The following is a 24043-nucleotide window of genomic DNA, read 5'->3' as shown; positions in this document are numbered from 1 at the left end:
TTATTATGGTAGTACTTGGTCTATGTCACTTTCACTTCCCTGTGGGACATGAACTTTTATTTTTTTTTCATAGTTGTCTTCTAGATTTGAATTTCTTTCTTAAAAATTGTGATTGCTTTTTGAGACAGTCTCACTCTGGAGCCTGGCTAGCCTAATTTTACCTTGGTCCTTCTGTGTCCTCTTTCTGTGCTGAGACTGTTAGTTTGGGCCACTATCGCCAGCCTCAAACATTCAGATTTAGACCCTGGGGGGCAGACTCTTCACATTGTGTCTTCTACCTTTGCTCAAGCTCTGGCCCATTCAATGCTTGCTTTTCATCTTTTCTCTATGTACAGGCCACCATGCAAAAAGTGGGGTGTTTTTGTGGAGGGGGTAAGAAAAGAGCAACCATCACCAAAACTGGGGCAGAGGCAAGACTGGAGGGATTTGAAACCTAGTTTACAAAGTGGTTCCCAGGATAGCCTGAGTTATAGGGAGACCAGTCTCAAAGATACAAAGGAGGAGAAAGGGTTAATTGGATGTGTGGTAGGAGTGTCATATTCTATACGTGCATGCTTCACTAAATTATTCAAACCCTAAATAAAAGATTTGTGGGTGATTCAACTTGCATGTGCTTTTGTTCAGTGTTCTGAGTTGCTCCATACCTGCCATCTCCAATTTAGTAGCATGCATGATATAAATGGCTTATTGGATAGAAGTCACAGTGGGGCCATCAAGATGGATGTAGCATGAGCACCCAACCTATATGCACACACATGCTAAAATTGAAATGTTTGTTTATTGATAGAGAGCGAGCGTTTTCAAAGTGACCCAAGCATGGTGATACACACGTACAATTCCAGTGTTTGGGAGGTGGAAGCAGGAGGATCAGGAGTTCAGAGACAGTATGATCTACATAGTGAGTTCAAGTTCAGCTTGTGGTACATGTGAAGACCCTTTTCTAAAACAAAACAAAATAAAAATAGTAAAAAATAAAAACACAAGAAAACCAAAGTTGTCACATGCTTGACTGGAGCAGGGTGAGATGAGGCAAGACTCAAACCCCACAGTGAGAGTCTGAGGCCTGGGTCTCACGGGTTCCAGACCAGCCAGGGCTGCAAATTGAGACCCTGTCCCCAGTAAACTACCACAGTCTCCACCATCACCAAACTCCCAAATGCTTCACAGGGCAGGTACACATGCTGTCTAGTCTTGTGTGGAAAGTGGCAGAAGGGTCAGGTCAGTCATGACTCTCTCTGTTCCTCCTGCCTTCAGGTCCAGTCTGTGGTGCTATTTCCTTCCAGGCCCCGAGGGCACCATGTCACTTAGAACATGATCAGAGTTCTTGGTTAGGACCGTTTTTATTTCTTCCAATTGAAAAACAAGGTAACAGCTATCCTATAAAGCAATTTTGTTGTTGTTGTTTTTCCTGGTGTTGAGGACAAATGCAGTTGGGCTGAGTCAGAACTGGGTCAGAAAGGGAAGCAGGGAACTGGGGGGTTTCCTTTTGGAATGTAGGAAGGCTTGCAGGCTGTTTGTCCTCAAGGCTGGTAATCAGTCTGTGAGGTTTCACCCTCCCGCTTCTTGTCCTCTTGGTCCCAAGAACTGATCCTTTTTTTCCCCCGAAGCATCTGTAGGGCCTCTTTGGGGTTCCTCTCTCTTTGGCTTTCTATGGCAGGGTTCCGAGCTTTAAAATCTTTCAGACCTTGTGACCTTTCATGATTCATGTGTATTCAACCTCAGTGTGTGTGTGTGTTCCATGTGCATGTATGTCTTCCTGTGTGTAATTGCTGGTGTGTGTGTGTGTGTGTGTGTGTAGAGGCAACAGGTTAATGTCACATATCTTCCTCAATGATATTTCATCTTTTTTCCTCTTCAGATAGAGTCTGTCATTGAACCTGAAACTCACCTATTAGACTAGACTGGCTGGACAAGGATCCTCATGTCCCTGCCTGCTCCATGCAGGGATTCCCCTGCTTTTATGTAGGTGCTGGGGCCTGGAACTCAGGTCCTCATGCATGCCCTGCAAGCACTTGACCGAATCACCTCCCCAGCCCTCTATTTTAAACCTCTTCCGAAGTTAAATTAGAGGGGCACCTGCAGTGGGTAACAAAGTTAATGCTGATAAGTCACAGCAACAAAAGTGAAAGCATATGTTGTTAATAGAGTGTGGTCTCTAGAGAGTGTGCAGGGGCCTCAGGCTTCTTCGTAAATGTTCTTGCTGTAGTTTAGTGTTGTTCTGGAACAGTCCGCTGCCAGTCGACTTCAGGCTGGCTTCTAAGTCAAGCTCCTGAGTGTTGCTGGCAGTGGCATGAAGTTGGCACTCGGCTCAGACTGTTTCCTATGCCTGTTTATGTGGAGAGGTCAGCCAGCGGGACACAAGAATTCTGCAGCTGGCCTGGCTCTTGGGAGTCAGTCTTGCCCTCATCCTCACTGGAATGGTACTGGCCTCTGTGGTCTCCAGACTTCTTTTTGGGCTATTGGCCAACCCTCCACTCGCCTCCTAGAAGTCACCGAAGTCCTGGATCTAGAGCACGGACATCTGCTCTGGTTCCTAGCTCATTGTTCTTCCTTATTTGGCTTATCAGTAGACTGTGTTCGTCCACATCCCCCAGCCCGCCTGACCCTACCCCCGCCCCAGCTGGTTGTTGAGATACATCTGCTCTCAAGTGTAAGATTTATTTTTTGACCTGTGATCTAGTGACCTCAGTGGTGATGTCACCTAGCAAACGGTCTCACAGTGGTCACGGAAGGTTCTTATTACCTTTGTGTCAAGGCTGCTGCTGGTTTGGACTCCTACATGTACTTGCTTCTGCTGCTTCAAGTCAACACAGCAAATGATTGTCCAAGCCCTTTGGAGTCCCCTGTCCTTAGCCAGAGATCAGATCTGTCCCCAGTTTAACCAGTGATGTCATTTCTGAGACCCTACTTCTTGAGGTACCACATGAACACTGGAGTCCAGTACTGTTGTGAGCTCAGGGCAAAGAGAATGCAGGGGCAGAAGCCTTAGACTGAAGCCCTTCTTTTCCAACTCATCCGTAGTCTAATGTTAGCCATGCCCTGCATCTCCCAAAGCCTTTTTATTCCTTAAAATAAAGATCAACATGTATTTCTGCACTTTTTAAAAATTGACTTTGGACCAAACGTGATTACACAAACTTATACCCCAACCCTCGGGAGGCAGAGGTAGTGGGATCAAAGTCTGAGGCTCTTCTTGGCTACACAGAACCTGCAAGGTATTGTGTCTCAAAGAATCAAGGTGGGAAGCGGGGATGGAGAGATTGATTGGTGGTTAAGCACAACTCCTGTTCTTGCAGAGGACCTGAGTTCAGTTCCCAGCACTTTCATCAGATGACTCCAAACTCCAGTTCCAGGGAAATCCAGTGCCTCTGGCCTCCAAGGGCACCTGCCCCTCAACATGTTTAAATTAAAAATAAAGTAAGTCTACCATCCCCAAAGAAAGACAGAGAAGAAAAAACAAACCAAGATACTATATGTTGTTTTAAAATGTAACATGTTTATACATATTAATATTTCCATACATGTAAATAGTGTGTGTTAATGACATACAGCCCCCGTTGGGCTGCTGAGATGGCTCAGATACTTACGGCCATGACTGATGACCTGAGTTCTGTCCCTGGGACTCACTCCTGCAAGTCAGTCCTCTGATCTCCACCTGTCTGCCACACAAGAGAGTTTTGTGACATATAAAAAAATAAATAAAAATATAATTTAGAAGGTGATATGAGCCTGGAAAGAAGAATGTCTAAAGTTGCCTTATTATTTCCTTGTTTGGGGTTTTGCTTTATTTTTGTTTTGTATTTTTCATGAGAGGGTCTTACTGTGTAGCTCTGGCTGTCCTGGAGCTCACTATGTAGACCAGGCTGGGCTTGAACTCACAGTCAAGATCCCCTCTGAGTGCTGGGGTTAAAGGCATGTACCACTGCTCCTGGCTTGTTGGTTTGTTTCAGAAGCTGCTTTACAAGGCTGTAGGCAACAGTCTGGGCATATTCATGTTTTGTGGTGGTCTATGTCAGGCAGCAAGCGCTGATTATGTTTGTCGTTTCCCAACACTGATTTCAGTGACATGAGAAACCAACCACGGTGACAGTGTTTACACCACAGAAATTAGCAGATGATTCAAATCAGTGAATCCAGGCTGGTTTGCAAACATTTTTTTTTTCTGTAGAGTTGAGGAGTTAAAGGTCCATTCCAATCGAGTGAGACTCGGTCATTTGTAAACCCAAATTTGCCTCTTCAAAACCCTTCCCTGAAAAAAACAAAAACAAAAACAAAACCATGCAATTAAAACCCAAATCAAAACAACAATAAAGCACCCCAAGTCAGGATGCACTTGGGATCCCTTGGGTCAGAATCCAGGATGAGCAAGGAGATAGGAACCTATTTTTAAAACAGTCTCGAAGTGATGCTGCCAGTGTGACTGGTCCTTGGGCTGGGATGTTAGGGATAGAGATAGAGAGGATGGCTGAAAAGGTAAATAAGAGATCGGAGCAACTGGAGGTAACAGTGTTTCTAGGTTGCCTCATTTGGACCACTGAGCAGATGGAAGATGATGAAGGTAACTGGCCGTAAGCAGGCTGCTATGATCTGCTTAGGAGAAGTGAAGGTGAAGGGCATTATTTTGTACTTGTTGTTAGAGGAGCCAGGGGAGGCAGGTTTTGGTGATAGAAGCAGCCAGATACAGGAAGCCAGAGCTGGGGTCCAGGTTAGGAACTGAGCAGTTGTGCATTCGCATGAGATGGACAGACTGAATATGTGGTGTGGGAGGAAGAAGAGACTTGGGGGGAGCTCAGCTTTTCAGAATCAAGTAGAAGATAAGAAGCCATGAGGAGATCAAGCCGACAGCATTGTATTGTGTATATTGATTAGGAAGTTGGTAGTTTCTGGAGGGAGGGAGGAGAGCTTTCTAGTCATTTTTATATTCTCAGAGCCTAACAGCAACCACACAAATATCCTTGTATAACAATATGTAATAGTTACTTTGGGTATCATAGCAGAGAAGCATCTGTCAAAACTCAAGGGACAACCTCCGTATGTCTCAGGGGGCAAAAGTGCTTGTCACACAAGCCTGGAGACTTGAATTCGATTGTTGGAAGCCATGTAAAGACAGAAGGAGAGAGTCAGCTTCACGCAGTTGTCATTTGATCTGCACATGCATGTCATGCATGCATGCTCTCACATATGACATACAGATGCACCGTGGCGTGCACGCCCCCATAGACATCATAGACATGCCAAACATGCTTGCTCTCTCTCTAATAATAACTTAATAATAACTAATAAAAACTTAACAAATAAACCATTTATTTAAATTAGTGGCTCCAGATCATTCAGTGCCTAGTAAATTGACTCTGTATTTCTGACCCAGAGTGCACTGAGCACCTTGATCGCAGGAATGTGGGCAAACACTGTCCACATTATGGTAGAGCTGCAGCAGAGAAGGCAACAGGAAATGATCAGAAAGATAGAACCTCCGGGTACCTGTCTCTAGAAGTCCACTTTCTCTACTTAAGTCTCTTGTCCTAAAGTATCTACAACCTCCCCAAGTAGTGCTAATGACCGGGAACCAAGTGTTCAAATCATGGACCTTAGGGAACATTTCATAATGTAAACCATAACACACAACAACCCGTGTTAGATTTCTGTACCAGGCTTTTTCTTCTGGGCCACCAACCAGCTCCCAAATCATGGCATGGAGACTTGTAGACTTATTAGTTTTGGATGCTTGGCCTAGCCTAGGCTTATTTCTGGCTAGTTCTTTTAACTTAAATTAACCTGTGTCTCTTTATCTTTTGCTTCAGGGCTCGTTACCTTTCTTGCTTCTGCACATCTTACTTCTGCATTAGCACTGCTTCTCTGAGTCTGCTGGCTGGTGGCTGCCTGGCTTCTGGCCCCGGGGTGTGTCCCTCCTTCTTTCCTCCATCTCTTGTTCTCTCTCCTCCTGAGCCAAGGTTTCTCCTCCTATTTATTCTTTCTCTCGGCTAACCCTGCCTATCCTTCGTCTGCCTACCTAGTGACTGTTCAGCTCTTGATCAGACCAACGAAGTGCCTTAAGTAGGTAAGGTATAACAAATGCCACACATCTTTATGTCATTGAGCACACAGCCTGACATTGGTAAACAAATGCAGTATAAACAAATGTAACACATCTTACATAGTTAAAATCGTATTCTACAACAGGTTTCTTGGAATTTCTCAACTAACTGTGGGAAGGCATGTTATTTAATGCTGCCTTGAGTTTCTGAATGATATTTATCTACCTTTGACTAGAAACACAAAATATATGTAAATTAATTAGAATCAAATAATAGATATGTCTTTCAAAACATGTCAGCTGGGGCTACAGTTTAAGGATTTTTGATGGGGAGAAGCTAGGGTATTGTAGGGAACAGACAGAGTGCTTGTGTGTTGTTCTACTCCTGTGACTGGAAATGGATGGGAAAGCAACTTCAACTCCTTTTATAGATTAGCGAGCCGTGGGATCAGAGTGTTTGTCTCAAATGAAGGTTCGAAAGTGTCTACATACAGTGGCTCCTCCTTGCTTTGGTTTTGAGCCCCTCCTGCAGTTTTTCTGCGTTGTTTTCCATCCCTAACAGAACTCCTGTCCAGGCTGAGGAACACAAGGGCTTTTCTGCCTTCAGGGAGGGGGCACAGGATGTTAAGAGCAGGAAGGCAGGCGAGAGACATTTGTGGGGGCAAGGTTTATGAGGCCTGCTGTCCGGAGTCTTGACCAATCCTCACAGGCTTCAAGTTCTAAGAAGCTGACCGCATTACTTCCTGAGTGAAAGATTTACCTCTGAGTGACCTGGTTCATTTGCATTTACTCTTTCGAGAGTACCTAAGATTCACTTTGAAGCGAAGTAGTGATTGGGGCCAAAGCGGCGGCTAGAATGGTGGAAACAGGGGGAAAGGCCGTGTTCTACTTCAGCTAAGAGCAGCTGAAGGCGGTTGGAGCTGAGACTAACTCACTCGCCCCTTTCTCTGAAGCCATTCCAGGAATGTAATGGGGTAAGTTTAAATCTTTGAATCGTGAGGGGCCTGAGGTCTAGAATTTTATTGTGGCTGACGAGTTCTTTACTCTTCACTATAAAAATAACAGCAGAGAACAAGGCGTTGGATAGAATATGTATTTTTTTCCCCAGCCATAGTATGATTATCTGGATCTGTGACAGTCTAAGAAGGGCCTGGACATTTGAAACTCATAACATTTGGTAAGAGAAGCTAACAGTGGGAGTCTCAGCCTCCTGCCGGTGTTTGCTCGTAATGTGGACTTGAAGAGCCTCAGTCTTTCTTGCCCACCTTTTAACAAAGCCTCTGTCAAGCCTGAGACAACACTCCTGACTTTTAATGACTGAAACATAGATCGTGTCTTGTCTTTGGGATATGGAAAATGTTGAGGAGCAAGAAGGCAAATACACAATTTGTGCTGATTTGAGAGCTCAAAAAGGAGTCTTTCTGGACTGGCTGGTGAGATAAGCGACTTTATAAGTTTACAAGAGAGAAAGCTCACTCCTTCACTTATTTGACATAGGTGTACACCTACTATGTGCTAGGCCCTTAGAATGGAAAGACATTACAATTAAAATGGGACCTTTGCTTTCATAATTCATCGTTACAGTAGAGGGGTCAGTGAAGTGAAGTTATCACCTTATATTTTTGAGACAAGGTCTTGTATAGCCTTGGCTATTCTCAAGCTACAGCTCCTCCCACCTCTGCCTCCCAAGTGCTGGGATTATAGCTATGTAACACCACGCTGGGCTGCAAAGCAATTTATTCAGGCTGATGCATGCTGGAGTGGAGATGATGGCCACCAGGATGACGTCCTTCCTGATGATTCTAATTTTGAAGAGAAATGGAGACATAATAGCTACACACATAGTATGTTTCTCTGAAGTAATAAGGGCGGCGTCGGGGCTGCGTCCCCCACACCCGGCCGCCTGCTCAGCTAGCTTATGCCCCAAAATAACAACACACAAACTGTATTCATTTAAACACTGCCTGGCCCATTCTCTTCTAGGCTAATTCTCACATATTAATTTAGCCCATTTATAATCATCTGTGTGTAGCACCCCAAGGTGCGCTTACCAGGGAGATTCTAGCCTAGTCCATCCTGGGTCGGAGCTTCATCCCGGGAGCGGGGCATGGCGTCTCTCTCTGAGGCGTCTGCCCCCGAGAGAGCTGTGGAGTCTCTGACCTCACTTCCTCTTCCTCCCAGCATTTTGTTCTGTTTACTCCTCCCACCTATCCTCTAACCAATAAAATGGGCCAGGGCAGTGCCTTTATTAGCCAATGACCTTCCTCCATCATTTCCCCTTTTTCGGTTTAAACAAAAAAAAGGCTTTAACATAGCAAAATTACATATAACAAAACAGTTATCAAGTAAAAGTTACAATAATCTTTATCATAACTAAGGAAAACTATAACTATAACTAACTATTCTTAACTCCATCAAAGACTCCAATACTACAAGATACAATACTACCTAAGCAAACAAGAAAAAAGCAACTTTTAAAACTCTAGAAATGGCAGAGACATCTCGCTGCCTGGACAGTCACCCAAAGTTCTTTTGTACCGTTGGGGCATCCATCTTCAGCCTTCAGGCCCATGGTATCCAGCAGACATTTCCATAAAGCAGGAAAATTCAAAGTCAGTTCAGTCACTATCTGTTGTGTCCTGCAGCATGTCTCGCAGACTCTTTCATGAATCAGGAACCCCGAAAGATCATCTCACCTTAGGCAAGTTCAGTAGTCCTCTCTCTGCGGGTTCTCTGTGTCCAGTTTATGCAATAGTCCAGGCAAGAGCAGTTTCTTGCCCAAATGGCTATCAAACTCCATAAGGTGCCTCTTCGATGCCCATCTTCCTCTTGAAGTAGATTGGTGCTGCCAGGAGCAGAGTGTCTCATTGTCATGAAAAGTCCTCAGTTATTAAAACATTAAATGTCCTATTCTGTAATCTTTGAAAGACATGAAGAATGTCTATCTAAAATATATCTCTATATATCTAGAAAATCTAACTAACATGACTACAAGCTTTACTATTATCGATGATTATCCATTAACAACCTATATTTCTTAATTATCCAGTACATATTTAAATGAACTACACAATCACAATACCTTAATCAAAATCAGAAACACTTATACATATAACACAATTGACCTTAAATCTCTATCAATAAAGCAAAATCTATACTAATGCAAATTATTCATATCTATATCATATCCCCCTTTAAATATAAAAGAACATTTATAAACATTTTTTGGGAATTTGGGCGTAGTTATTTCTCTCCAAACTGCTTCCTGCTGAATGGGGGCGTCGTTAATTTGGTCTTTCATGGTATAACCTGTGTGCTAGTTTCATCTCAGTTGGCAGTTGAGCGAAGCAATTTTTTGAAGGCGTTCACACCAACCCTTCAGGAGGGCGTGGTCCATCATACCAAATTGGAATAGAAGAAATGAACAGCGTCTCATCCTCTGTGAAAACAAAATAAGAAACTCCTTTCCAAAGTATCATGTCCTTAGATCCAAATTTCAAATTTAAGGCATTTTCAAAGTATCTATGTTGGATTAGTTCAGCAGCATTTATAAACAAATATCTTTTAGCAGTTGTTTGTCCTTCCTCAGCATTCAAACAATTCAAAGAGAGCATAATGGCATACAGTATCAAAATTCTCTGTGTATTTTCCATCTTTGTTCGTTTTATTTTAACCTCTATTTCGTTTATTTTTACTTTTAACTTTTTGCTTTTTGAGACAGGTTCTCTGTATCTTTGACCTGAAGTAACTCTGTAGACCAGGCTGTCTTTGAACTCTCAAAGATCCGCCTGTCTCTGCCTCCCAGGCATTTGGGATTAAAGGTGTACACTACTACACCTTGAACTCACAGAGATCTGTTTGTCTCTGCCTTCTAGGCACTGGGATTAAAGGCGTGTGCTACCACACACAACAACTCTCTTCCTTTTTTTGTTTTTTATTTTAAGAACTTCAACTTTTAGTCTGCATATATTTTTAACACACTTCAAACCATTTAGAAATTTTCTTTGTTTTGAATCTCTCTTTACTGTATATCTCTCTTTTTCTGACCACACGAGTCTTTAATTTACCAAGCAATATCAGTAGGATTAAAGGCGTGGCTTTGCCAGCTAGATCCAGTCCATTCCTTAGCTTTCCAGCCTCCTGGCTGAGGTACTGGCTGTAGCCATGTTTACTGTGACAACTCTATGGCATTTCAAGGTTCCTGCCAGCAAGTGAGCTACAACAGACAACACTCAAGTCCTCTCTTGGTAGCCGGCCCTCCTGCCTCAGTCAGAGTTTGCCCTGGCAGGACGGCCCAGAAAGGCGGCATTTTTAAATGGCGCAGCTTTTTTCCTGTTATGGCTGAAAACCGAAAAGCATGTGTTCAGCTTTTGGTCAACACCGTTTAAGTGTTTCGTGGCAGGACCTCTTAATGAGCTGCAGGCTTTGCAGCTAAAGCTGAGTCAGGAAGCCTCTCTTAGATGAGGTGCTTGCTTGCCTCTAGCAAGCAGAGTAGAACCGAGAAATTGCTGCTACCAAGAAACCAGGCACAATGCTTTCATTTTGTTCTAGAATTACTTCCCAAGCTGTCTCAGGCTTTATGTGGAAGCAGTTGTCCACGTGGGCGCCATATGAAGTAATAAGGGCGGCGTCGGGGCTGCGTCCCCCACACCCGGCCGCCTGCTCAGCTAGCTTATGCCCCAAAATAACAACACACAAACTGTATTCATTTAAACACTGCCTGGCCCATTCTCTTCTAGGCTAATTCTCACATATTAATTTAGCCCATTTATAATCATCTGTGTGTAGCACCCCAAGGTGCGCTTACCAGGGAGATTCTAGCCTAGTCCATCCTGGGTCGGAGCTTCATCCCGGGAGCGGGGCATGGCGTCTCTCTCTGAGGCGTCTGCCCCCGAGAGAGCTGTGGAGTCTCTGACCTCACTTCCTCTTCCTCCCAGCATTTTGTTCTGTTTACTCCTCCCACCTATCCTCTAACCAATAAAATGGGCCAGGGCAGTGCCTTTATTAGCCAATGACCTTCCTCCATCATTTCTCAGTGCCAGCCTGTCTCATGAGCCTTAGCTTCTATAACACCCCAATAATGCAGATGTTATTTCGTAATGTGGGATGTCTTATAAGGGTTGAAATTGAGTGTCCTGAGTGGAAGAGCTAAGATTTGAATATAGGCTGTTCGATAGTGGTTGATGCCTTTAGTCCAAGCACTCGGAAGGCAGAGGCAGGCAGATCTCGAGTTCAGGGCCAGCCTGGTCTACAAAATGAGTTCCAGAACAGCCAAGGCTACATAAGAGAAACCCTGTCTTGAAACATCCCCCTCCCCAAATATTTGAATACAGACAGTAAAACACTAGAGCCTAAGTCTTAATCCTTGGATCATTATTGTCTCAGGGCAGGGATTACTGGGTCTACTGGGCTTACTGGGTGAAAGAAAGAACTAGAGAGGATGTGACAGACCAAAGAAGGAGTAAATTCAAAGGAAGAGAAGAAGCCTGGCTGTTAGGAGATGAGGGAGTTGGGAAGTGAGACAGCATCAGGGTTCGGGGACTTTTATTGTTAAAATAAGAGCGTGAACTTTGCTCCAAAATTATGGGAAACCCCAAGAATGCAAGTGTGCACTTGTGTGTGTGTTTATGTGTATATGTGTGTGTGCAAGCATGCATTGTGTGTGCACTCCCCCTGGGGTTTGTGGAATCAAACCCAGAGTTCTGAGCATACTAGGCAAGCTCTCTAACCTCTGGACTGTATCCCTGGGCTAGCCCCATGATTGAAAGCCAGAGGGTGACTTGAAGCAATGGAATCACTGTGTCAGGGAAGATCACTGTGTCATCGTGGTGGGTGGACTGGACATGGGCCCAGACTGGCACCAGAAAAGGCAGTTGGGAGCGCAAGAGTGATGAGAGAGGAATCTGAGCAGCCTGAGGGAGGTGTGACGAGTGGGCCATGGGGACTTGGGAGACAGAAGGAAGTGGCATCTGCCAGCCTTGGTGTTGAGTGGTGGGAGGTGGGGTAGAACTTCCAGTTTATGTGACTCTCATAGTGAAGCACAAAGAGGGGAAAGACACTGATGATGGAGGTGGGTCTTGTATCTTATCTGTTGTTTTCATTGGTTAACTAATAAAGAAAACTGCTTGGCCCTCTGATAGGGTAGAATTTAGATAGGCGGAGTAAACAGAACAGAATGCTGGGAGAAAGAAACTGAGTCAGGGCAATCGCCATGATTCCCCTACTCCAGACAGACGCAGGTTAAGACCTTCCCTGGTAAGCCACTTCGTGGGCTACACAGATTATTAGAAATGGGTTAGATCAATATGTAAGAGCTAGCCAATAAGAGGCTGAAACTAATGGGCCAGGCAGTGTTTAAAAGAATACAGTTTCCGTGTAATTATTTCAGGTAAAGCTAGCGGGGTGGCGGGAAGCAGCCCGCTGCTCCTATTACAACACACTGAGGTCAGAAACGGACCAGCTCACCACGTGAGTCCTGTTGGACGTTATGATAATAAACACAAGGCTTGTCCCAATCATTTTGTTAAAGGCTCATGTTCATCAGGTCACTCCATCTTTGTAAGGAGTCTATGAACTTACGTCTGAGCAGATGGGGCAGTGGGAATATGGAGATGAATTGGGTTTGCTTCTCTGAGTTGCTCCGAACATAAGCGGCATCTGGAAACTTCGTATACAGATACTGTCTAGGAGAAGGCAAATTTTCTGAACTGTCCGCTACAGAAGCCACTACTCATATGGATATAGAGTACCTAAAGTGCAGCTAAGGACCGCATTTCAAATTAATTGAATCACACGATCAGATGTGACTAGTGGCCACTGTGTGGGTCCACCCAACTCTTTGCTCTGCTGTCTTTGGAAGCTGTCTATACATCTGCCATGAGTAGGGAGCTTTAGGGTGAAGGTCGCTCACCCCCACAGATGGATTGCAGTGGATTTTCTAGTTGTTTTTTAACATTTAAATTGCATGCATTCATTCATTTGCTTGTTTGTTTTTATTTTTTATTTTTATTTTTTTGCTTTTGGTCAGAGTCTTACTTTTTTAAAAAAAGATTTATTTTTATTTTATGTATATGGGTGTTTTGCCTGCATATATACCTCTGCACCACATGGCACCTCATACCTGCAGAGGCCAGAAGAGATCAGAGTCCCCTGAAACTGTAGTTACAGATGGTTTTGAGCACCCTATGGGTGCTAGGAATTGAACCTAGGTCCACTACAAGAGCATCCAGTGCCCTTAACAGCATCTTTCCAGCCATGGTCAAGGCAGTTCTCCTGCCTTAGCTTTCCAGGACCAGGGATTACAACTGAAGTACCACAGCAGGCTCATGGCAGATCATTTTAGCTTCTTACTAGTCACGGTTTATTTGAGACTCTGATAAGCGTTATAACCTCTCTGGGGAACGTACAGCGCTCTTGCACGAGTTAGTTGTGATGATGTCAGGGGTCCCTGAGGGGTAGGTTCCCTGGCTGGAAACACGAAGATGCAACCTGATAGCATGGTACCTTGAGAGCACAGATCTCTGGTTTTTGTTTACCGTTCTGGGTTCCAGAAGGATGTTTAGTATATAGTTGGTCCTGGATAATTTATGGAAGGAGTGGCTGAGAGAGTCTCGGGGAACACTTCAGGATCAACCAGAACTTATGAAACTCCCAAGAAAGACAAAAGAGCAGAAGTCCTGCAGAGGGAAGTCCAAGGACTCACGGAAGTCCAGAAGGAGGCCCTTGCAAAGCCTGGATCACTCGCCACGTCGGACCTGCTTGGCCAGTCCGATAGGGTTAGGATTCTGGTTTGTTTGCTTTGGTTTTTGAGCTATAGTCTCACTCTGTAGCTCAGGTTGTCCTTAAACTCATGACCCCCCCCCCCCCCACCTCCCCAGCCTCTCCAAATACTGGGACCACAGCTGTGTGTCACCACTTCCAGCTTGAAAGCAGGATTAACCAGTGTCCCAGGGAACAAAACCAGAGTGGTGGCCATGGGGATCCAGATTGCAATGGATTGACTAAAAAATCCAGGGGTGGGTCCTCCGTCCTGCCCCTCGCTGTCCCTGGGAAGCTTCGAGACACTACTCACTAGCTCAGCAGTAGCGTGCTTGCCTGGCCTGTGTGGACCCTGGGTTAGATGCCCCAAATGACTGCCTAGATCAACAGCTGCCGACTTTGGCTTAGATAAACTGCATGATAAAGCACCAGTTCATTATGTTTTGAAAAAGATTTAACAGTCACTGGGCAACTGTTACGTCAATGGCCATAAAGAAAAGGGAAAACAAAGGACTTGAAAGAGACCTCACCTACCCTTTGCCCAGCACAGAGGCAGTTGTAATCTCAGCTGCTCAGGGAGGCTGAGACTGAAGGACCAGGGCTTTGAGGCCACCCTGAACTGCACAGTGAGGTTCTGTTTACACAGAACAAAGCACAGCTGCGCGGTGGCCTCCACCTGTAATCCCGGCATTGGGGAGGTGGACGCAAGAGGACCCTCGCAACGTGGAGGCCAGCCTGGGCTACGTAGTTCCATTTCAGACAGCCTAGACCCCTGAACTACCCCCTGTCTCATACAGAGCAGGGCAAACCGGAACCAAAGAAAGCACAGACACTGACATGTTTAGAAGTGAAAGTGTTTGTGGGTTTGGGCGAGTGAGGGGAGTACGGAGCTGCATTCCGAATCCCCAAATCTTTGTCCAGCTTCCCCTCTAGCTGGAGAGTCTCCTGGGAGCCCTTAAGAAGAACTGAGCCTCCAAACCCTGTAGGCAGATTGGCAGTTTGCTTCCAGCCTGTGATTTTCTAAGTACTCTCTGAGACTATTGGGTGTGTTGTGTAAGAGGCTGGCAGTCACTCACAATGCCCCTATCACATCTGTGTGCTTATTTCTATTATTAGACCTTCCCGTACTTGCCTGCCAGGTGACAAACAGAAACGGACTTTCTTTATTCTCCACTTCTCTGCTACCCCCTTTCTCTTTCTGAATGTGACTTCCCTACCCAAACCAAAATTGGAAACACTAGAGTCAGTTTATTTTATTTTTCTCTTACCTTTTGGTTTTTCGAGAGAGGTCTTTTCTGCATAGCCCTGACTGTCCCGGAACATGCTCTGTAGAGCAGGCTGGCCTCAAACTCATAGAGATTCGCCTGCTTCTGTCTCCTGAGTGCTGGGATTATTTTATATGTGAAAATAATTCAGCATGGAAATGCAGTTTTCTCTTCCAATGGTGATGGTCTGACTCTATTTTTCGAGCCAGTGACTCGGGACATTTTTCTCAATGATCCTGTCTCTTGGGGCTGAGGGAAATGACTCAGTAGGTAAGGAAAGGTGCCTCCCATTAACCCTGAGGACCGAATTCCATTCTTGGGACCCACACACTGGAAGGACAGAACGGATTCCTGTAAGTTGTTCTCCAACTTCCACGCATATGTTGTGACATGTATATACCCTCCCACTCAAAAGAAAATCAAAAAGAAAGTTTCCTCTCTGCCGATATGACAGTTCCACAGTCGAGAACTAGCCTAGCATGCTTGGGGCCCTCAAAGACACTGACACCTCTAAAACAAGAGCACACAGCAAAAACCTCTGTCACTGCCTGACCTCTGTTACTGCCCTGTGGTTCCTGGGCAGTGTCACAGTATCTGTTGGTCAAGCGACCTGTGGCCATTCTGTGCAATTGGTATTCCCCACCTGCCAGGGCCTCTGCCGTTTCTAAACCACATTACCCTCAGGCCATGTGCTGTTATGCACATCTGCCCTTTCCAAAAAGTAAATCCCATCTCGTCTGCTAAGTGGCAGAGTCCAGACGAGAATTGGAGTCTCCGTGATCTGGGGCATGATGATCGGATTCCTTGCAACTTAATCCCTAGCTCTATAAACCAAGGATTAGGTAGTGACTAAACACCCTAAGTCTCCATTTCTTGAGGAATTAGGCTAAGAGAGGATTAAGTGAGCCGGCTGGGGTTAGAAGGCCAATAAGAAGCCAAGTCAGGGAAAACCCAGTTCATCTGTTCCTACCACATCCACAGCCTGAGAGAATTTATTTCTCCTTGTTGATTAATCAAAGACAGCTGTAACTGTCACTTGCAGTGTTTTGAAACTCCCAATTAGCATGAGATAATTGTTGCTAATGCAGCCGTCTGCAGATTATTGCCAAAAGCAGAGAAACGGGCACTTGAGTCTGCAGACTCGGTGTGGGTGGCTTCCATCAAGCTCGGGGAATACTGAACTTCATCTGGCAAGCCTCATGGCAGCTTGGGTCCACCGAAGTCTCAAAAGCTCCCCAGGCTTAGGAGAGCAGCGCATCATTGCCTGGGAGAGGAAGAGCTGACTCAACTCAGGAAACGTCCTTTCAGAAAATGGGGCTGGGCAGGATGTGGTGGACCGCGCCTGGAATCTGGGCTGCTGGGGAAACTGGAGCAGGAGGCTTGAGAGTTGGGGGGGGGGGGGGGGGGCTACCTAGTGAGTTCAAGGTCAAGCCGGGAAACAGTGAGAGTGTCTCGGAATAAAAGCAAGCTGACGTCTCTACGGTAGGCCGCTTTAAAATACACACACACACACACACACACACACACGCACGCACACGCACGCACGCACGCACGCACGCACGCAAGGTCCTGGGCTCCATCCCCAGCACTGCAAAAATAAAATGAGATACTGAGCTAAAATATCCAAAGGCTCTCAGTCCCATCTCCCCAGTCATCAAGCTGGGTCTTCCGAGAGCACAAGGGTATCTGCTTGTGGTTTGTGAAGATAGCCTGTCTTTCTGTATGTCTCTGTTCTTTGGAGTGAGGAGGAGGATGGTCATACAGTGGAGTCAAGGGAATTTGTCCAGCATGCATTGCAAAGCTTCCGGACCTGACCTGCCTTCTGAAGCGCACTTCGTGAATTACCATGGATATCCCCAGCCCTTCCCAGTGGTGAGAGTGTTAATGAGACCATCCAAGATAAACCTCTGTTGTAGAAGGCACGTGGGGAACAAAACCAGGAGTCTGTTGGCTCCCTCTAGTGTATTCATTAAGTGTGTGTGTGTGTGTGTGTGTGCGTGTGCGCACGCGTGCGTGCGTGCGTGCATAGCCAGATATCAGCCTCAGGAGTCCTTCCATAGGTGCTATCTACTTTGCTTTTTGAGACAGGGTCTCTCACTGGCCAGTGAGTGCCAGAGATCTGTCTGTGTCCGCCTTCCCAGTACTGGGTTTATAGGCACGAGCCGCCACAACTGGCTTTTTAAATGTGGGTTCTGAGTCTGGGACTCAGCTAGCTTTGAACTGTCCTGCCTCTGTGTCCCGAGTGCTGGGGTGACAGGTGTATCCCGCCGTGCTTGACTCCACCCGCTTTTAAGTTTCAACGCAGAAAGCTTGCTGTTGAGACACTCTGCTTTGCTGGAACCCAGAAAGAAGTGACCTTTTGTTATCTCCTGTTTTGTGAGAGCCACCATTTTTTTTACTCTTGAAAGCAGAGCCCATGTCTGGTCCCACGTCGACTGCTGCGTCGTCCTCTACAAAACGCGTGCCATCTGGCATTCCACGGCCGTTCTCGTGTGTGCCAGACACGGGTCTCCACGCTTACCATGTGCTGTCCTCAAGCCTGACGGAACTGTCTATCAGTGAGCTCTCTCTCTAGCAGCGGAGGAGAAGGTTGGGAAAGAACTCACTCAGTCATAAAGTAGGAAGTGGAGAAGTAAGTGTGAATTCAATCTACAGCAGAGTAACGCCACACTGTAGACGTCTCCCCTTCCCATGTGGCCCCCGGCTTTGTGGTCTAGACTCAGTCATTGCCTTATTGCTGCTTCCTGTTGGCTTAAAAGTGCATATCCATAATTGTTGAATGTGTGCAGGCTGTTTTTTTTTTTGTTTGTTTGTTTGTTTTTGGTTTTTCAAGACAGGGTTTCTCTGTGGTTTTGGAGAGGTTTTTTTAAAAAAAAAAAAAATTTCTGTGTGTGTGTGTGTTTGTGTGCACCAGAGACAGTTTCTGGTAGGTGGTGTGAATTCTGAGGACAGAACTCAGGTTGCCAGTCTCAGGACCTAGAGGGAAGTGTCTTTACCAGCTGAGCCATCTTGTTGGCCCTCAGTTGGTATTTATTAGTTACTTGGAATCAGTACACGTTTTGAAGGCCACCAGTTTTTATTTTCTGTAAACTGAATTTTCAAAACCATGGGAAGACCAGAAGAGGGCGCCCAAAAATTGACTCATTACGGTGACTGTGGCGTTGGGTTGGTTGCGATTTGGGAAACAACAGTGCCATCTAGTGGAATAATTTGGTAACATTGCTTATTCTGAAACTGGTATATTGATTATCGTTTGGTCTGGGCTCTTTTATTTATTTTTTTATTTTTTTGGTTTTTCGAGACAGGGTTTCTCTGTGGCTTTGGAGCCTATCCTGGAACTAGCTCGTGTAGACCAGGCTGGTCTCGAACTCACAGAGATCCTCCTGCCTCTGCCTCCCGAGTGCTGGGATTAAAGGCGTGCGCCACCACCGCCTGACTTTGGGCTCTCTTTTAATTTTAAGTTTTGGTTGCCAGAGGAAGGGTAGGGTGAGCATGAAGTAGCAGCCTGTTATGCCGAAGTATATCAAAGCCAGCCTATTTCTCCGAGAGGCTGTGATACTCCTCATGGTCGTTTGGGTTCGTTGAGCCCGTTGACTGTTATAAAGGGCATAAACCCTGAACTTTAGACACTCCTGCGCTTTCCTAGCAGTAGACTGGCACACTCTGTTGAGGCTTGCCTCTAGAGCCAAGCGACTTGGAATTTCTTCTCCAGCTCCTGTCCCGGTGTTGCTTGATAAGAATATAAAATTACATGGTTCAGCAGCCCTGGAGCAAAATTCTATTAAAAGAAGTTTTAGATATATTTATATGTTGTATAGACTCCTTAAGGAATTCTGCTTTTAGTTTTTTTTATTTTTTATTTATTTTATTTTATTTATTTTGAGACTGGGCTTCTCTTTGTAGTCCCTTCTGTCCTGGAGCTCACTTTGCAAACCAATCTGACCTCAAACTCACTGAGATCTGCTTGTTTCTGCCTCCCAAAAGCAGGGATTAAAGGTGTGTGCCACCACCGCCCAGCTTCAGAGCTCTGCTTTTGAATTGAGCTCTGTAGTCCTCTAGCCCACAGAATAGGAAGTTTAGAGATTTTGCCCTCCCTGGGGGCAGGGCAGTGGACCTAGTAAGGTGGTGCAGAATCTTTAGTCTGTGCCTTCTGGCAGTCTCCTCCCTTAAACCAGCCTTGGGCGGGTTGAGGAAGACTGGGTCCCGGTCCCAGTAGAAAGCTTAAACCACAAAGATGAAAGCCTCAAAGCTACCGAGGCCTGCGTGCCTAGGGACCTGGGTTGTTGGTTAGGCTCTTCCTTCTCCAGCCTGGGCAGCTGCAGAGATACTCTGGATGTCGTGAGAGTGACTTTCAGCTGGTTACTGTCTTCTCAGCTCACACCGCTGCTTCCACAGGAACACTCTGCTTTCGCTTGATTTTGTAACCTCATTTCTTTGTATAGCTGAGGTCTGGACGACCTCCCCCGGGGTTGAGAAAGCAGGAGCAGTTTTAACGGTTCACATCCTGTGTCTTCCCTCAGCAGCCAGCAGAGCAGCCAGCAGAGCAGCCACGACGATGACTCCAGCAGGTTCCTGAGTCCCCGAGTGCGCCAAGAAAGGTAAGTGCAGAGAAACTGTGTGTGTGTGTGTGTGTGTGTGTGTGTGTGTGTGTGTGTGTGTAGGTGGTGGTGGGGGTTGGGGGGAGAGAAATGGCTGAGAATGGGGTGATGTGCCTCGGTTGTTTCTGCCGTGTGTGAGAGAGCTCTGGGAAGCAGAAGAGGGGGCATCTGGCCTTTGTCCTTGGAGAATGGTCAGAAAGACAAACTGTTGTCCCAGAAACCGGAGGGAGTAACCCTCCGGGAGGCTGCTGAAGGCAGGGGGCCGGCTCTTCAAGGGAAGCCGTCTACTGCAGACCAAAGGCTCTGAACTAACTTCGGGTTTAGGGTTCGAGTCATGCTTTTGTGTTGCTCTCTTCTGTTTCGTGACAGAATTTCTCTGTGTAGAGATCCTGGCTGTCCTGGTCCTGGCTTTGTAGACCAGGCTGGCACCCGAGATCCTCTTGGGCCTTCCTCCCAAGTGCTGGGACTAAAAACGTGTGTCACCACGCTGGTGATAGGATTTGAGTCGTACTTCAGAGACTGAGTGTAGTGTGGTTCATATAGGGACAAGGAATTTTGTTTCGTTCTTCTTTGGTGTAAGGTATTTTGTACCCGAGGAATCTGTGTGCCCTGGGCTGGTCACCTGTGGTCCCTGAAGGCTGCAGTCTTTGAGTGGAGCAGATAGTGTGTGGTGGGGGTTATCAGAGAAGAGGTTGATAAAGAGGTTGATAAAGGGCAGTGAATGCGGCAGCTCCTAAATGTTGGCTTGAGGATCTGAGAGTCTGTTGGTTCTGCACTAGCGGTGAGGCTTGGCCAGGTTCTGTTTCATTTGTGTTGTCAGTATAGACAGAGTGGTTTCTGGGCATGAATTAACTTTGCTAGTTTTTATATAAGTCAGAAAACGGTGGTTTGACCCCAGAGCCTGTAGCTTGCTGAGCACTCATTCTGAATTCATACCTGGAGAGTAAGGCAGCAGAACGGGAACTAAAAAACTCAACTAGCCTACCATAGGGGCTCTGGGTTTTGCCTATTTTGGAAGAGCCTCTTGCTACGTAGCTTAGGCTGGCCCTAACTTGATAGCCTCCTGACTCTGTCTCTTCAAGTACTAGAATTATATGTGTATGGCCCTGTAATTGACTTGAGATAATGTGTTTCAACGAACTATAGAAATGATCCCTGAAAGTATAGTCTTGATAATGTGTTTCAAAAGAGGAAGTCACTGTATACTAGAAAAGACTCACTTACTTAAAGTTTTAAAATTACATTATAGTTTATTTACTCTCTGTTTCTCTGTCTCTCTCTCTGTCTCTGTCTCTCTCTGTCTCTCTCTCTCTCTGTCTCTCTCTCTCTCTCTGTCTCTCTCTCTCTCTCTGTCTCTCTCTCTCTCTCTCTCTCTCTCTCTCTCTCTCTCTCTCTCTCTGTTTCTATGTTTGACACCTATGGAGACTAGAAGACCATTTCCCGAAGTCTTTTCTGTCCTACCATGTGGGCCCTAGTGACTGAACTTGGGTTCTCAGGTTTGACGGAAAGCCTCTTTACCCACTATGCCATCTTGCCTACTCAAGATGCATCTCTTTTGGGTTTGGCAGTTTCTGCCTATAGCCCAGCACTCTGAGATCAGGGATAGGAAGATCCCTGAAAGCGCAAAGCTAGCCTGGTCTGCACAGCTCAGGTTAGGAGGAACTTGCTTTGTTTTGTTTTTTTGAGACAGGGTTTCTCTGTGTAGCTTTGGAGCCTGTCCTGGAAATTGCTCTGTAGACCAAGCTGGCCTTGAACTCAAGGAGATCCACCTGCCTCTGCTGGGAATAAAGGCATGCACCACCACTACTATTCAGTTTAGGGTGAACTTGTGTATGGCAAAATAGGTCTCACAAAGTGATGAATTCTCCCTCACAGGAGAAATCAAGCCAAGGCTGGGTAGTGTGTCCTGGGCCAGAGTGACGGGCTCTCTCTAAATGTTATGTTTGTTTTACAAAGTCTTCTGAATTCTGGACCATTTCTCAGTTTTATGCCCATCATTAGCCCAAATGAGTCATTCAATTCATCCTAGATGGAGTCAGTATGGAGATGTGGGTCCCAACAAAAGACTTATTAGGCAAAGTACTTAGTTAATCGGTTTTGATCTAAGGATAGCTCCTTTGGTCCTCAGAGTAACTTACACATCTGTGTATGGATGTTGAGATTTTTAGCACGTATACTCTTAAAAGAATCTGCATAGAGGTCCCTGAGTCAGCTCTCTTCTGTACCTGCGTACTGAGTTATCTCTGGACAAATACTGTCGTTCTCAGCGCGATGGCCTCAGCCATGGTTCACCTTTTGGGTCTGGTTGCCATCTACTCTCTTCCCTCCATGTTATTTCTGTTGATTGGCCCATTCCAGGGGGAGAGAACTAAGTACTCAATTCCATGTAACCCCGACAACATCCTCTTCAGGATTCCCTGTCTCTTGAATGCTGCTACCCAGGCAGACAGGCTTTGGGTTGACTGCTTAGTAATGGACACGGATCAAAATTATATTTGGTCTCCTTGTCTGATCATATGTCCTTACATAAAGGGTTCTCTTCTAGTCTTGTAGCCTCGAGAAAAAAAAAAACAAACACCTAAATTTCTTTCCCATCTGGAACCTGCTGTGGTGGTTTGAAAGAAAATTGCCCCCCAAAAGAGTGGCACTACAAGGAGGTGTGACCTTGTTGGAGCATGTGTGTCACTGTGGAGTTGGGCTTTGAGATCTCTTTTGCCCAAGCTTACCCCAGTGTGACTGCAGATGACTTCTTGTTGCAAGCAAGGTGTAGCAGCCTCAGCTCCAGCACCATGTCTGCCTGCACACCTGCCGTGCTTTGTGTCATGACGATAATGGGCTGAACCTCTAAACCGTAAGCGAGTCACCCCAGTTAAATGTTTTCTTTAGGAGAGTTGCCGTGTCTATGGTGTCTCTTCACAGCAATAGAAAACCCTAAGTTCTTCATGGGGGCGTGGACATCATTTGCTTCTGCTTGCTTGTCATCTGTGGTGTGGCACATGCCAGAAATGTGGTTTAGATGGCAGTCCCTGTGTGTTCCCCAATCTGAGATACCCAGAGCCGCCCAGCATTTGTCAATTTGTCACGGCTGGTATCAGTGAAGTCTTCCCTTCTTGGGTTCTGTTCACTGGTGAGAACGAGTTTCCAGGGGCACACCCTGTACTTGACTGATTCTTCCTTTAATGCATTTTTTACCCATTTTATAGTCTCCTGCTTTGAGAACATTGGGCTATTGGGCTGTGATGGACTGAGATTTGAATCTGAACACCCCCCCCCCCCCACCCCCCCCCCCCCCCCCCGTGTAGAGGGTTTGGTGGTGCTGGCAGGGGTCAGAGGTCATCTCTGGTATTTCTTCTGCTGTCCTGTCTCTTTCCCTCCCACCCCTCCCTCCTTCCTTTCTTTCTTGGGTGTGGAGGAGAAGGCCTCTCATTGGCTTGTAACTCAGTAATTAAACTAGGAGTGAGCCCCAGGGATCCATTTGTCTTTGCCTGCCCCATGCTGGCTGTGATTATAAGCTCAGAGCTTCTGGAGAGGGAGTTCCTGCTTCCGTCAGCAAGCATTATACTGCTGGAGCTGTGCTCCCAGCCCCTTCACTTTGGGCCTTTGAAAGATGGTGTCTCATTAATGGCCACCTTTCCTACACTGCGAGTCTCTCCTGTAATCTTGTCATTTCCTCTGTGCCATTCCTGGGGGGGTGGGGGAACTAATGCAGCAGGGACTGTCACAGACTGAGAGTGGCCAAGAATGAGGCTTTCTATGACTGTTTCTTCTGTTCCACATCGTGAAAGCTTGCTTCACAAAGCAGGTAGAATTAGCATTGATTTCCTTTAAATTTTTTTAAATTACAGGTTTTATGGTCTTTTTTTGGTATAAGTTGTTCATTTGGCTGGTTGACTAAAACATTGATTCTTTTCATTGCCGCGTGAAATTCAGGATGGACATAATATTTAGAGACAAGATAACCACCTTGCTCCAACTATGTGCCACCTGACAACAGGACAATCACCATGTGATTGTCTCATTGTGTAGACATCATAAGGCATCTAGGAATCTAATCTCTCTGGACTTTCAGTGTTGACCGAAGTGTGCATACGTGTCCTGTGGCTGTCTTAACAGTTCTAAAGGAAAAGTCTCTATCTGGTCAAACAGGGCAGCAGTGATTCCTAGGGCAGCTGGGAAAGGTTGATTTAGAATCCATTTACTAGGAAATGGGGAAGGGGTTGGAAGGAGGGCTGTCTCAGAAGTAGGACACATCTGTGTGCCACTGCCAGATTCCCAATAAAAAGGAAAAGAGATAACTTCCTCAGGTTTGTGTGTTAGGGGTGTGTGTGTGTGTGTGTGTGTGTGTGTGTGTGTGTGTCCCATTAATCCACTTTTCTTGCTTCTAGGTG

The 24043-nt window shown here is 45.9% G+C and overlaps 1 protein-coding gene across 7 annotated transcripts in view; it reads left to right on the top strand.

Moving 5' to 3' along the window:
- The window catches only part of Gramd1b (GRAM domain containing 1B), a 239499-nt gene that overhangs the window by 99946 nt on the left and 115510 nt on the right, over nucleotides 1-24043 (top strand). For 6 of the 7 annotated variants that reach the window (XR_005974729.1, XM_041656945.1, XM_041656944.1 and 3 more), the window contains one exon: nucleotides 19578-19655. Coding sequence is in view for 6 of the 7 variants with exons in the window: in XM_041656945.1 (XP_041512879.1) it covers nucleotides 19578-19655 (78 nt within the window). In the remaining variant the exon portion in view is untranslated. Of the gene's footprint in view, nucleotides 1-6903; nucleotides 7009-19577; nucleotides 19656-24043 lie in introns of those variants that run through there. The other variant, XM_041656948.1, reaches the window with a different exon arrangement.

This window comes from Microtus oregoni, unplaced genomic scaffold (genome assembly GCF_018167655.1).
Source record: "Microtus oregoni isolate MIOR12 unplaced genomic scaffold, Mior012 000008F_ref0000371, whole genome shotgun sequence".
NCBI lineage: Eukaryota > Metazoa > Chordata > Mammalia > Rodentia > Cricetidae > Microtus > Microtus oregoni.
This window is presented reverse-complemented; position numbering and strand designations above follow the sequence as displayed.